The sequence below is a fragment of the Chrysochloris asiatica genome, unplaced genomic scaffold, assembly GCF_000296735.1.
Source record: "Chrysochloris asiatica unplaced genomic scaffold, ChrAsi1.0 scaffold00117, whole genome shotgun sequence".
NCBI lineage: Eukaryota > Metazoa > Chordata > Mammalia > Afrosoricida > Chrysochloridae > Chrysochloris > Chrysochloris asiatica.
This window is the reverse complement of record NW_006408635.1, coordinates 7,707,169-7,722,551: the sequence shown is the minus strand read 5'-3', so window position 1 is coordinate 7,722,551 and position 15,383 is coordinate 7,707,169. Positions and strand designations below refer to the sequence as shown.

At 45.2% G+C, this 15,383-nt stretch overlaps 1 protein-coding gene across 1 annotated transcript in view; it reads right to left on the bottom strand.

Moving 5' to 3' along the window:
- Positions 1–15,383, bottom strand: part of TULP4 (tubby like protein 4) — a 165,260-nt gene that overhangs the window by 29,793 nt on the left and 120,084 nt on the right. The window contains exon 6 of the mRNA XM_006868456.1: positions 6,537–6,703. Within this exon, the coding sequence (XP_006868518.1) occupies positions 6,537–6,703 (167 nt within the window). The remainder of the gene's footprint in view (positions 1–6,536; positions 6,704–15,383) is intronic.

Below are 15,383 nucleotides of genomic sequence, written 5' to 3'. Positions count from 1 at the left end.
TTCTACTCTGACGGTTACAAGGTTGCCCTGAGTTGAAATCCATTCAATGGCAACTAGTCTGGTTTCTGGTTGTTCAAATAGGATTAAAGTCCAAGGAAAAGTAACCACAATTATCCAGGACAGGGAGAAGGAGGCAGTTCAAGGGATGATGTTTCTGACTGATCCCGGCTCTGGTAGAGGGCTGGAGAACAGGCCGGATTAAGAGCCGATCCCTTGGATGTCATGGAATCTGCTGGCTTCCCAGTGTCTCTGGTCCATCTGTGGACTTTGTTCCTTCTTTCCTTGGCTCCTCTCGAGAAGAGGGTGGGGTTAGCCTCAGCTACCAGCACCTGTGGCAGAGGACGCTGAGCGAGCATGTTAGAACCTGGTATGAAGGAGCTGCACCATCTATCATCGCTCACGGTAACCAAAGTGGGGTGGAGCCCAGGACAGGTATGAAGATGTAGGGCCCATGACGGTGCCACCAACTAAGTGGCAGCGAAAAAAGGCCCAGGATCCACTCAGTGAAATCCTCGTTTGTTTTCTATCTGTAAACAGACAATGGACTCCTGGTGTGGTGCCGGAGGGTCAGCACTGGACTTGGAACCAGAAGGTTGGCAGTTGAAATCCACCAGATGCTTGCTCCTTGGAAACCCTGTACAGGGTTGCTCCAAGTCAGGACTTAATGGCACTTAACACCAGCAACAAGCAGACAACGGTCCCACCCTGGACTTGCATGTCTTGATGACTTCTTGTTGTTAAGTACCTTCAAGTTGATTCTGACTCAGAGCGACCTGTACAGGGTTTCTGAGCAGCAAGCAGCTGGTGAGTTTGAACTGCTCACCTTGTGGTTCCAAGTCCAGTGTGGACCCTCCAGCATCACACCAGCACACAGGGGAAAAAGTCACGTGCCTGGCAGTTTCTGGGTAACAGTTCATCCTCAGTTCTTGTTACTATTGTTTGCTGCCAACTCATATCGACCCCACGCACAATGCAATGACACACTGCTTGTGATCCATGACATCATCCCCATGATGGTTGCAGATTGGACTGTCGTGATCCATAGGGTGTTCACTGACTGATTCTCAAAAGGAGATCACTAGGCCTTTCTTCCTCATCTGTCTTAATTGACAAGCTCTGCTGAAACTGGGTTAGGATCACAGCCGCATACTGGGTGGTGGCTGCATACATGAGGTGTATAGGCTGCGACTAAAGCTGGACACCCAACAGGCAAGGGGAGAACTCAACCACTGGGCCGCCAATGCCCACTAATCCTGAATAGAAAGAGGCGATTCTCCTTCAAGAGTTACACAAGTCTGTGGCTGTGAACACAACCTCTTCTAAGATTTTCTCTTATCTTCATTCTCCTCCTCCTAATTATTTTTACCCAAATACCTCACATCAACAACTGAACCTTAAGATACTACATGATGATCCCCCAATTTTCCTTTAATGCTAAAAAAGGGGGTTCATAAAAAACAAACAAAACCACACTGTCAAATTCTTATAGCCTGCGAACTTCAGTCAATAATAGTACTAGCTCTAAAAATCTGTTGTCAGATTGAACAAATAGGTCACAGAGCACAGCCAATGAAATCCGTTACCAAAGTTCAAAGCACAACATGTAGGAAAGTGAAACAAATGACAGCAGGTTTTCTTTCAAGAGCGTCAGCCCCAGACACTGCTGTTGTGAGTAACTCACGAGCATTCACTGTAAGCTGATGTGGTCTCGAGTTTGTACTGCACAATGGCTTTCCAGGCAATCACCTACAATCTAATTAACTTGGAAATACATTTTCCAATCTAAATTGCATTTAGTTCTTTTTATAAATAGTCCAGTAAACTGTGCAACTTCTTTCCTGCTAGAGCAACGTCTCTGTCTTTGGACTCTCAACAGTGTACTATCACTAACAGGCACTTTTAGCAGTTGTACAGCCAAGCGGCTGGTTAATGGTACGTATGATAACTACCCACCACTCTGTCAGCTTGTCACTAGACCAAAAACCAAATCCATAGAAATGGAGAAAAGATGGAAGTTGTTAAAAAATTCTTTTTGCTTGGATTTACCATCAACACTCATGGAAGCAGCAGTCAGGAAATCAAATGACGTATCGCACTAGACAAAGCTGCTGCACAAGACCTCTTTAAAGTGTTGAAGAGCAGAGATGTCAGCTTGAGGACAAAGGTGCGCCTGACCCAAGTCATGGTATTTTCAGTAACCTCATAAGCATGCAAAAGTTGGACAGTGAATAAGGAACATCGTAGAAGAACTGATGCATTTGAGTTATGGTGTTAGAGGAGAATATTAAAAGTCCCATGGACTGCCAAAAAAATAAATCAATCTGTGTTAGAAGAAGTACAGCCAGAGTGCTCCTTGGAAGGAGGCCAGGATGACCAGACTTCATCTTTAATATTTCAGGCATATTAGCAGAAGGCAGCAGTCCCACAGGAAGGATATCATGTTTGGTAAAGTGGAGGGTCAGAGACAAAGAAGAAGACCCCCAACGAGGTGGACTGGCACAGTGGCAGCAGCGACGAGCTCAAATACAGCAATGACCGAGATTGGGTGGAACTAGGCAATGTCTCGTTCTGTTGTGCATAGGGTTGCTATGAGTTGGTACTGATTCAAGGACAACAACAATACAATAAATACTGGGAGCGGGTGGTCCCAGAGGGTAAGCACTGGACTTCAAACTACAAGGTTGATGGTTTGGGCCCAACAGTCCTTCTGAGGGAGAGAGATGAGGCTTTCTGCTCCCCAAAAGATTTACAGCCTTTGAAACCCTATCGACTCAACAACACTTGACACCATGATTACTACTGTATTTGATTCTTAATGACATCACTGTTAAACTTTATATGATTAATGTAGCTTTTGAGTTGTTGAAATGGACCTTGAAGTAGGAAAAAAACAAAAGAATATTAAAATGAGGAGATGCTAAATGGATGTTGTCCTCGAAAGGAAGTTCAATTGAGGCCCCACTCCTGTCCCAAATCCCCAAACAATTTAACTCATGGTCTTTTCATGTGATGGCATTTGCAATGGCTAAGGCCATCGAGCCTCTACTCCACAGTAGGCAGAGTAAAGATGAGACAAATGAAGTTAAGTCTGATTTCTGACTTGGGTGAGTCAAGTAGACTGGAACATACACTGGAGGGATCAGGTACCTGGGGGTCAGAGAGAAGACAGGCTGCAGTCTGCTGGGCAGATTAAAAACACATGTGACTAAGTTGGCTTTGTGGGGTGTGGGTCCTCGTCCAGCCTTCCTGTGAGGTCACACTCACAAGACATGGATTCTGTTTCAGCACTTGAGTGCATAAATAGTTGAATAAACACGAAAGTTTGTCAACTAAGAAAGTGCTTAAAATTCCCATCCTCTCCTATGCACCTTTTAGTTTGGTATGGATAGAAAGCCAGCATGAGATTTGACTGAGAAGGACCCATCCCCTACAGGTTCAAACCATCAACAGGAAGAACTAAAGAAAGGCTCTGCTGATGAGTGTCCATCCATCAACCCACTGAATAAACACGTACTGAGCATCTACTGCATTTCAGTGATCCCCAATCCACTGGCCACCAATGTCCTCGACCTTAGTTGCATGGCCTCATCCCTTCTCCACTTCAGCTCTTTCCTGGGATCCAAGCAAAATGACGTCTCTGACGACTGCAATCTTTTCTCCCTTTATCACGATGTGATTTAGTGGTGCAGTTGTGAAGATTGAGATGCAATCCATACTGAAGGCTGTGGTCTTTGGTCTTCATCAGTCAGTGTTTCAAGGTCCTCAGCAGCTCCCTCTATCCCTCTCGTCTGGATACAGCCTTCTCTGCTGTATTCATCTTCCAAGCCCTCACCTCAGGCAACCTGTATTATCTGCTTTACCTTCTAACTCCCGCTTAGAGGAGGGGTGACCAGCCAGGACACTCTCTTTAAACCCATACTAAGCAGCGTCGCCTGGAACTTTACTTTTAGCTTCTCACCTCAAGTGACTCCTTCTTGAAACTCCCTGTGGTACCAATGGTACCTGGGTTTTCCCATCCTGCCTTTTAGTTCACTGAGAAGACAGACACTCCCTGTGAGATCAGACTGAGCTCTCTCCTTTCCCTAAAGATCCTTGCTAAATCTCTCTTTTGGATTCACCTCCCTGCTCTCCTGAAACCCACACCTCTGACCGGCACTGGGCTCTGGCTCCATGCTCTTCTCATTTCCTTCTTTTCTCTTTCTCCTGCAAAGCCACATAATACGTTACGATGTATTTCACCCACTTAGAGACGCTGGTATCTTAGTGCCTGGCAGTCATCACCATATTAATTGTAAAAAAGAGAAAGTCCCCTTCAGAAACAGAATCCAGTTTGTCTACAGCATAGGCAACGTGAAATGCAATGTAGGAATCAAGACAGGAGAAATGCTCCCGGAGCAGACTGTGTCGGGTCTGGCTCTGATGCTGAGACTTAATTTTTTTTTTTTTTTTTTTTTATGAACAAGGGAGAGGTGGAGCAGTGCCCTGGGGAGACTGATGTGACTGACAGCAGTGAAAAGCCAGGGAAGAAAACCAGGCCGTGAGAAGAGAGGGGAGGGGACAGCATCCAGAGACGTGATGCGACTGCGCTCCTGATGCCCGGAGGACAAGGCACCTGCAGCAGCGGAAGTAGACAGTCTTAGGGGGGGTCACCTAGGTGTCTGGGTGGAGAAACGGAGAGGGCATTTGGGGACATGTGACTGAGGCTATAGTGTGGAATCATCGGCACAGCTGTCAGAGCTGAAGAACTGAGACTGATTAAAGCCAAGGGGATGAGTGAGAGGGAAGGAGAAATGAGGGAAGGACCACGCACAGCACTCTAGATGGTGGAGTAATGAATAGTTTTCACTTAACAAGCAGAAGGAAGAAGGATCTAGAAGGGCATGCCATCAAGAGCAGTAAAGAGACCGTGACAAGCAAGAGGACGGCAGCTGGACGCAGACACAAGAACACTGAATTTGGGGGTTGGATGGTCAGCAGGGTGGTTTCAGTGCAGTGACAGTAATGGCAGTCACACTACAAAATGTGTCTTCACTCATTTAATCAATGATTTACTGAGCCATCTACCGTGGCCAGGTGTTGGCCCAGGTTCTGGAGGTGAAGCAGGCACAGACAAGACAAAGAAGTGACGACCAAGTGAGCAGTGAAAAGGCCTTTACTGAGACCCCATTGGGGACCAGCATTGCTCAGGACTCCGGTTATGACGGATAGTGGGGTATCTCAGGCTGCCACACTCGTTGTGTCCATTACATCCCAGTGGGAGGCAACAACAAGGCCAACAATTCATTTGAAAATTCCAGGGTATAGTAAGTGTTATACACACAAGCATGGAGGAGAGGAGGGGAATTCTGAGAAAGTCGTGGACTCTGAGGCAGTGAGATGGGGTAAGGTTCTGAAGGGTGAAGAGCAGGCAGTCATGAAGCCAGGTTAAGATGGTTCTGTGCAGGGAGACCTCAAGGCGGACTCGTTCCAGGCGCCACAAGAGGCCCAAGTGGGAACAAGGAGGCTGGGGGAGTCAGCAGTAGGAGCGGCAGCGACCAGAACGACGGGAAGCAGGTTCCCATAAGGCTTTAATATGGTGTTTGCACACTGTCCTGTTTCACAGAACGTAACATGATGTTAACTGACACATGTGCACATGGATAAGTACTTACTGACTTCAGCCCCTTAGGTATCAGGCACTGTGGACACATCAGCAAACAAGGAGACAAGGTGCCTGCTCTCAGTGACCTTACAAATAACACACGGTGAGCATTACCCCAAATCTTCAAGCCGGTGCTGTGGGGCTAACATAACCCAGCAGTCTGGGGAGCCAGAAGGGCCTCTTCAGAGCACAGCAGACACGAGCTGCCAGGTGCAGTGTGAGGACAAGTGTGTGTAGTTGAGGGAACAGTGTGAAAGAAAGCCTGGAGGAGAGTGAATGTTCCAAAGAACAGAAAAATCCAGAGTGGTGAGAATGAACCTCAAGAGGCACAGCAGGATTGGGTCATCTGAATTCCACTCTAAGGGCAGCAGGACACTGCTGAGGGGACTTGTGATTTTACAGAGGAATTGTGGTTGCACAGTGAAGAGAGATTTGGGAGGGGAGAGGAGGTTTCCAGCTAAGACAATGGGGGCTTGGACAAAGGTGGTGGCAGGTGTGGACAGAAGTCCATAGATCCTGAGCTATCTAGGACTGAGAAGTAAAACTGTCAAGGTTTAGAGATACGGGAGTGGTCAAGAGGCAGGAGCTAGGATGACTGGTTTGCAGGTTTCTGAGGTGGACTTCTGTGGGCTGTGAGAGAGCCTCATGGAGATGGGGAGTCTGTTTCCAGAACATCAGCCCTTTGTAGGGATACTAGCTACAGCTAGAGGAGTGGTGGAAGTTGCTTGCAGAATACTGAGTGGGACACGCTTGTCTGGCTGGGACGGGATTTACTGAGGTCAACCAAAGCCCAAAGCACAGTTTGTTAAAACTGATCCTAGGAGTGTACGGGGCCTCGCCCACGAAAGCAGCCGCCATGCTGCAAACATGCACAGGCTCATAGGTGTGTCCTTACTTGCACGAGCGTGTCCAGTGTGAAGATGTGCTCTCCGCGGACATTGTAGAACTTGATCATGGCGCTCTTCAGCAGAGGACCATTGGGAAGGTCACCCAGTGGGTTCTGTCGTTCCATTCCGGCCACTGCCAGCAAGTCTCCCTGTGTGCACCACTGGGCCACCACCTCTGAAATCACAAAGGACAGACGTCAACAGAGGACACAAACCCTGACGTTCACTGTTCTCTCCTGGAAGGCAATACACGAGCCCTTCCTCTCAAGACAACACACTCTTATTAGATGGCTGGAAATGGCAGGGTCCCTGAAACACATGTCAGCATCTCCCACCACTACTCCAACACCAGCGTTTCTGTCAGGAGACCAGCATGACTGTCCCCAACCCAAGGTGACTCAGAGTTTATAGAAGCTACGAGAAAAAAGAAATTAAAAGCAAGGCATAAGCTTCTAGACATTGGATTTCTGAGTCCCAATGGGGCAGACTGCGTTGAGGTCAAGGTTGGCCGTGCCTGCTGTGAAGGCCAATTCTTTCTCCACACACAGAGGTGGTGGGCCTCATGCAAGTTCACAGGCACCCCTGGGGTAGTAGTGTGGCCAGAGAAATGGCTGCACTCTGCAGAACCCAGCCTGTGTCTCCACAAAACGGAATAACCTTCCTGCTTCTTGGTAGTGAATCAAACTATTATTGCTGCTAAGATTTATGGACTAGTTTCCCCTCTCTAAGATGGTTAAAAAGGAGCTCTGTAGTATCGTGATAACAAGTCAGGGTGTTAACTTCAAGGTTCCCAGTTTAAAACTGCCAGCTACTGTGCAGGAGAAAGATGAGGCTTTCTGCTCCAGTAAAGATGTGCAGCCTCGGAAACCTTAACTCATGGCCACCACTACCACCACAATGATTCAAAACTGCCTGCGGCTTGGACAGAACTGCCTACGATTTAGCACTACACAGCCCATCTGCAAGGGTTGGATGGGACTGGAGAGGGTTCTCGGCCACATGAGGAACCTATTTAGGAGCTGGGACTAGAATACAGTCACAGTGTCCCAGAGCTCTGCTCTGTCACATGCGACCACAGTGTCCTCGTTCACCGAGCTGTCATGTGACACGTGACCACAGGGTCCCTCTTACACTGAGCTCTGCTCTGTCACATGCGACCACAGCATCCCTCATTCACTGAGCTGTGACCAGTGTCCCTCATGTGACCAGTGTCCTTCATTCACTGAGCTGTCATGTGACACGGGACCACAGCATCTCTTGTTCACCCATCAACGGTGATGACTCTGAAGTTAACTCTGGAGCATTCTGAAGCCAACGCTGCTCTTTAACTGCCCCGGTTCGACCCAGGGAGTCCAGAGCTTCCTTGTTAGGCAGCCATGGAGCAGGGGTCACTGAGATAGACAGCTAAAGGGAGCCCAAGAAGTTCTACACAAACACAAAACTAAACAAAACCCACTCATGCAATCTGATGCCGTGAATAAACTGGTGAAAGGAGATTTTTTTCCTTTTTTAAAATAAAAAGAGTTTGTTGTTGTTAAGTGCCTCGAGTCGGTTCCGACCCATAGCGATCCTGTACAGGGTTTCCAAGGCTGTAAATCTTCATGGGAGCAGAAAGCCTCATCTTCCTCCCACGGTGCAGCTGGTAGTTTCGAACTGCTGACCTTGTGGTTCACAGCCCTATTCGTAACCACTACGCTATCAGAGCTCCATATATGGATAAGGTTAAGTTGAGCCAGGCATTGAAAAGAACTGAAAAGCATCCAGTAAATAGCCTGATGAAAAAGGTGAAAGCAAAGCAGAGATGGGAGGGTCAGCTACAGGGTTTGTGCTGGAACCCCCATGTGCTGTAGGGGCTCCGCTCTATGTACACTAGGGGGAGAGCCTGCGGTGACAGACAAGGTGGATTCCAAACTGGTATTTTTTTCCATAGTGGTGGCAATAGGGAAACATCAGCTTGTTTTTCTGTTGAGCTTTTGTTCCTTTGCTGACACACAGCAGTTTTCTTTCTTAACAACAATGATTTACAATCACTTCAATAACTCACAGACACTTAACAGAGTTGCCATCCTGTACCCACCACGAGAGGAGCTCTGGGAGCATAGTGGTTACAAATCAGGCTGCTAATCTTATGGTCAGCAGTTTGAAACTACCAGCTGTTCCGCAGGAGAAAGAGGAGGCTTTCTGCTCTTGCAAAGATTTACAGCCTCAGAAACCCTATGCAGGGTCACTATGAGTCAGAACCGACTCCACGGCACTTAACAACAACAACTCACCACGAGGGTGTTTGGCATGGAAGAATCACAACCTTTGCTCCTTGATTGTTGAACTCCTGGCACAGCGCTGTAGGATCAGCACTGGACTATGAAGAAAAAGGTCCATAGTTCAAACCCACCAGCTGCTCCTCAGAAACCCTATACAGGGTCACTGTGAATTGGAACCGACTCCAAAGCACTCAGCAAGAAGAACAACTTAGACTATTTGCCATATTTTAAATGAAAGCATGCATACTTTTATTTGTTCTCCCCATTCCTTGATATACCCGGGTCACCACTGAAAAACTTCTGTCTCGAGGATTTTGCCTATATTCTAGAGTTTTCATACAGTTGGGCTTATGTGATACTTGTCCTTCTGCATCTGGCTTATTTAACTCAGTACAGTGTCATCAAGGTTCATCTGTGGAGGTGACAAGCCATCAGGCCTTCACTTCCCTTCAGGGTGGAGTCATGTTTCACGTGTGCATGGTTTGCTTTTCCATTCATGTGCTGATGAACACTGGAGTCCATTTGTCTATTTGAGTTGTTGTTTTCAATTCATTCGGGTAAAGGCAGACCTCAGAGACACTGTACGTTTGGTTCTAAGCGCTTCAATACAGCAAGTCACACAAATTTTGAGAGGAAGATGAGGCTTTCTGTTCCCAGGAAGATTTAAAGCCTCGGAGACGCTATACAAGGTTGCTATGATCCAAACCTACTCAACAGAACTTAACAAGTACATGTTTACATGCTACTACATACATGTAGTCTACTGAAGGAGCCCGGATGGTGCAGTGGGTTAAAGCATCAGGGTAACCAAAAGGTGGCTGGTCCAAACCCACCAGCCACTCCAGGGAGAAAAATGAGCCCCAGGGCACAGTTTGGCTTCCTTCTAGAGGGTCGCTATGAGTTGGAATCCATTCAACAGCAGTGGGTGGGGATGGGCAGCTTCTTGCGTGTGCAACAAAGAGCATTATGAAGAAGTCTGAAATATGAAGTGACCACACGCTACTGGACAAATGGTACTAACAGACTTGTCTGATGATGCTGGGACGCCACAAACTTTCCAGGTGTAAACAAACATGCAGTCCCTGGGAAGTTCAGTCAGGCAAAATGCAGTAAAAGAGGCATGTGTGTATACAGCGAGGGTGGGGTTTTGTATCCTACGGTAATTAGTTACATGTCTAATGTCGTGAAGAGCCACTCACTGTTTTCCATGGTGGCTGTACCAGTCCACAGTCCAACCAGCATTTCCAGTTTCTTCACATCCTCATCAATTCCTGTCAATTCTTGGATTTTTTTTTTTTTTTTTTTTAATTTGCTCAGGTTTTTAATCTTTACAGGAAGGAACCCTGGTGGCACAGTGGTTAAGTACTTGACTGCTAGCCAAAAGATCAGCAATTTGAACCCACCAGCCTCTCCCCAGAAGAAAGTATGACAGTCTGCTTACATAGATTGCCGTCTTTTTTTGTTTATATTCAGCAAACCATGTATTTTGCTTCATTACAATGACTGCAATCCCCTTCACATGTACCATCCGTTAACAGTATTTACCTCTGTTCACTTTTTAAAAAAATGTTTTATTGTGAATTATGTGATAAGTTTACATGGGAAGAACTTAGCTTTACATTCATCCTATCGTATATCGTTTCATTACCATGGTTACAATCCCCTTCATGCATCATCAACCAACCAAAGGGTATACCCTGCCAGCCTGTCCCCCTGGTTGGATTTGTTTTTACAACAACTATCCTACCAGCTGTTCCGTGGGAGAAAGATGAGGCTTTCTGCTCCCGTACAGATTTACAGCCTCAAAAACCTTGTACAGGGTGGCTATGGGTTGGAATCAACTCAACGGCACATAACAACAACAACAACAATATCCTAGTAGGATTCCTGGTGTGGCGCTGTGGGCTAACGTGCCAGACTGCAAAGTCATTTGAACTGCAAGGTCGGTGGTTCAAGCTCACCAGCTACTCTTTGGAAACCCTATACAGGGTCGCTATAGGTCGGAATCGATTCGACGGCACTTAACAACAACAACAATCCTAGTAGAGTGCTGGTGTGGTGCTACAGAATGAACACCGAACTGCTAACTGGAAGGCTGGCAGTTCAAATCCACCAACTGTTCTTCAGAAACCCTACAAAGGGTCCAAACAACAGCAACCTGAAAACCAGGAAGGCGGTCAATGAGGTGGCCTGAGACACTGGCATCAGCGACGGGCTCAAACACGGCAGCATGAGGATGGCGCAGGATTGAGCTGTGTTTCCTCCGGCTTCCCGTAGGGAACTGACTGGATAGCACCTCACAACAACAACCCTCGTAGGTGGCAGTGGTATCTGTCTCACTGCGCTTTTTGTTTTCCTTTACACTGCCTCTCTCTGTATTTTTAAAACATCACTATATACTGCTGTAGCGTAGTGGTTACAAATCGGACTGCGAACCTTAAGGTCAGCGGTTCGAAACTACCAGCCGCTCCGCGGGAGAAAGATGAGGCTTTCTACTCCCGTAAGGATTTACACCCTCGGAAACCCTGTACAGGGTTGCTATGGGTCGGAACCGACTCGACGGCACTTAACAACAACAACAACAACATATACTGCTGTAGAAACAAAGACAACAGCATGGAATTGTCAAGGCTCCAAATCTGACCTTCTATGATTAGTGGGAGATGGAATCACTGTCCCATTCTTTTTTTTTTTTAAACAAAAAGACAGTTCTTTAAGTTTCATCACAAGATGAGCTTTCCCAACAGAAAACTAAGTGCTGTGCTTCTGACTCACCTGCTCAGAAATGAGAAAGGTCCTGCGCACCGAGATATGGTCAAGGAGAAAACTTTTCTTCATCCCTAGACATTGTTTACAAACTATGCCTGTCAATCTTATTTTAAAAATGACTGTCTGTATCTTTGTTGATCATAGGAGTAATAATTTTATTTGTTTGTATCTCTAGATTTTTGCTTTAGAGTAGAACCTAAAAGGAACAGACCAGTGCTTTGTTCAAGAACCTTCTTTTTACCCCTGACACTCTTAGCATAGGATCTCTAATGCAGCTCACCCAGGTACCTGGGGAAGTGGGGGCGCCAGGGCATACACATAAACAACCTCAAACAACCGTTTTTCTTGACAATTTCTTATTGTGATTGTGAGTCCATATCTTTAGTCTCTGAAAGCTTTTACACAAAGAAAATTAGTCTATCCTGCTTCAGTCTTTCACTTTGATACATCCTTTTTTGTTGGTAAAAGCCTGGAGGGTCATGGGTAGTCAATTACGAGCACACTCATCAGTTCTTCATGTTAACAAGATGCCCACTGCATGATAGCAATGCTGAGCGAAACTGAGGCTGACAAGCTTTATGGGGAAAAAAACAGTGCTCTTTCCAAACATAGTGGAGCTAGCTACCAGTTGGGAGTTTGAGGTTAATCCAGTCCTTTGTTCCATTTCCATGCTAATGATTCACTTTTTATCAGTCATCAGAGAGAAGCAGACTTAGTTTGTGTGTAGAAAGGGCAAAAAGAAGGAAAGACAAACCAAGAAACAAACTAATGAGTAAACCTGTGGACACTACAGTAACCGTTTTTTTTTATAACTTAGAAGAGTTTTTGTAATGAGCAAAATGAAGACTCCACAAACTCGTCTGTCAGTTTCTCATACTGCGGTGACTTGTGAATAGCTGTAACTCTGGAAGCTATGCCATCGGTATTTTAAATACCAGCAGGGTCACCCATGGTGCATAGGTTTCAGATGAGCTTCCAGATGAATACATACTAGGAAGAAGGAGTGACGAACTAGCTCCGAATATTTAGTCACTGAAAACCTTACGAATAGCAGAGAAACACTATCAGATATGTGCTGGAAAATAAGCCCCTCAGGTTGGAAGGCACTCAAAATACAACTGGGGAAGAGCTGCCTCCTCAAAGTACAGTTAACCGTGACAAAGTGAATGGAGTAAAGCCCGTGGGAGAAAAGCCCGCGGGACCTTCATTTGCTGACAGGGCACAACTCAAAATGAAGAGAAACAGCTGTAAAAATCCATTAATAATCGGAACATGGAATGTACGAAGTATGAATCTAAGAAAATTGGAAATTGTAAAAAATGAAATGGAACACATAAACATCGATATCTTAGGCATTAGTGAGCTGAAATGGACTGGTATTGGCCACTTTGAATTGACAACCACATGGTTTACTATGCCGGGAAGGACAAATTGAAGAGGAATGGTGCTGCATTCATTGTCAAAAAGAACATATCCAGATCAGTCATGAGGTACAATGCTGTCTGTGATAGGATAATATCCATGCGCCAATTGGGAAGCCCAGTTAATACTACTATTATGCAAATTTACGCATCAACCACTAAAGCCTGTGATGATGAAATGCACGAATTCTACCAAATTCTTCAATCTGAAATTGATCAAACATGCAGTCAAGATGTATGGATTATTACTGGTGATTGGAATGCAAAGGTTGGGAGCAAAGAGGAAGGATCAGCACTTAGAAAATATGGCCTTGGTGATAGAAATGATGCTAGAGATCGCCTGATAGAATTCTGCAAAACCAATGATTTGTTCATTTCAAATACCTTCTTTAAACAGCCTAAGAGACAATTATACACATGGACCTCACCAGATGGAATATACAGAAATCAAATTGACTACATCTGTGGAAACAGACGATGGAAAAGCTCTATATCATCAGTCAAAACAAGGCCAGGGGCAGAGACTGTGGAACAGACTATCAATTGCTCATATGCAAATTTAAACAGAAGCTGAAGAAAATGAAAACAAGTCCACGAGAGCCAAAATACGACCTTGAATATATTCCACCTGAATTTAGAGATCATCCGAAGTACAGATTTGATACATCATACACTAAAGGCCGAAGACCAGAAGAGTTGTAGGATGATATCAGGAGCATCACACATGAAGAAAGCAAAAAGTTATTGAGAAGACAAGAAAGAAGGAAAAGATCAAAATGAACGTCAGAAGAGACACTGAAACTTGCTCTCCAATGTAGAGATGTTAAAGCAAATGAATGATATGAGGAGGTCCAAGAGCTGAACAGAACATTTCAAAGATCAGCTCAAGAAGACAAAGTCATATATTACAACAAAATGTGCAAAGATCTGTAGTCAGAAAACCAAAACGAAGAACACACTCAGCATTTCTCAAACTGAGGGAATGGCAGAAAAAATTTAAGCCTCGACTTTCATTATTGAAGGATTCTCTGGGCAAATTATTGAATGATGCAGAAAGCATCAAAAGAAGGTGAAAGGAATACACAGAGTCACTGTACCAAAAGGAAATGGTTGATGTTCAACCATTTCAAGTGGTAACATTGATCAAGGGCCAATGATACTGAAGGAAGAAGTCCAAGGTGCATTGAAGGAACTGGCAAAGAACAAAGCACCAGGAATTGATGGAATACAAATTGAAATATTTCAAGAAAGTGAGGTGGCACAGGAGGCACTCACTCATCTCTGCCAAGAAATTTGGAAGACAACTATCTGGCCGACTGATTGGAAGAGATTTGTATTTGTGCCCATTCCAAAGAGAGGTGACGCAATGGAGTGTGGAAATCATAGGACAGTTATCTGTGATATTCCATGCGAGTAAAGTTTTACTAAAGATTCAGAAGAGGGCATGGAATGAAGGATATCACTGCTGATGTCTGATGGATCTTGGCTGAAAGCAGAGAACACCAGAAAGATGTTTACCTTTTCTTTATTGACTATAGGCTTTTGATTATGTGGATCATGACAAGCTATGGACAACATTGCGAAGTATGAGTATTCCTGAACTCTTAATTGTGCTCATGAGGAATCTGTACCTGGACCAAGAGGCAGTTGTTCAAACAGAACATGGGATCACTGAATGGTTTAAAATTAAGAAAGGTGTGAGACAGGGTTGTGTTCTTTCACTATACTTACTCAACCTGTATGCTGAGCAAATAATCTGAGAAGCTGGGTTCTATGAAGAAAAACGTGGCATTGGGATTGGAGGAAGACTCATTAACAACCTATGATATGCTGATGATACAGCCTTCCTTGCTGAAAGTGAAGAGGTCTTAAACTATTTACTAATGAAGATCAAAGAGCACAGCCTGCAGTATGCATTACATCTCAATGTAAAGAAAACAAAAATCCTCACCACTGGACCAATAAACAACATTGTTATCAATGGAGAAAAGATTGAAGTTGTCAAGGACTTTATTCCTCTTGGACACTTATCAACACTCATGGAAGTAGCCGTCAAGAAATCAAACGACATATTGCATTAGGCAAATCTGCTGCAAAAGACCTCTTTAAAGTGTTGAAGAGCAAAGATGTCAGCTTGAGGACTAAGGTGCACCTGACCCAAGCCATGGTATTTTCAATAACCTCATATGCATGCGAAACGGGACAGTGAATAAGGCAGTCCATAGAAGAATTGATGCTTTTGAGTTATGGTGTTGGAGGAGAATATTGAAAGTGCCATGGGCTGCCAAAAGAACCAACAGATCTGTGTTGGAAGAAGTGCAGCCAGAGTGCTCCTTGGAGGCCAGGATGGTCAGACTTTGTCTCTCATACTTCAGACATATTGTCAGGAGGCACCAGTCGCTGG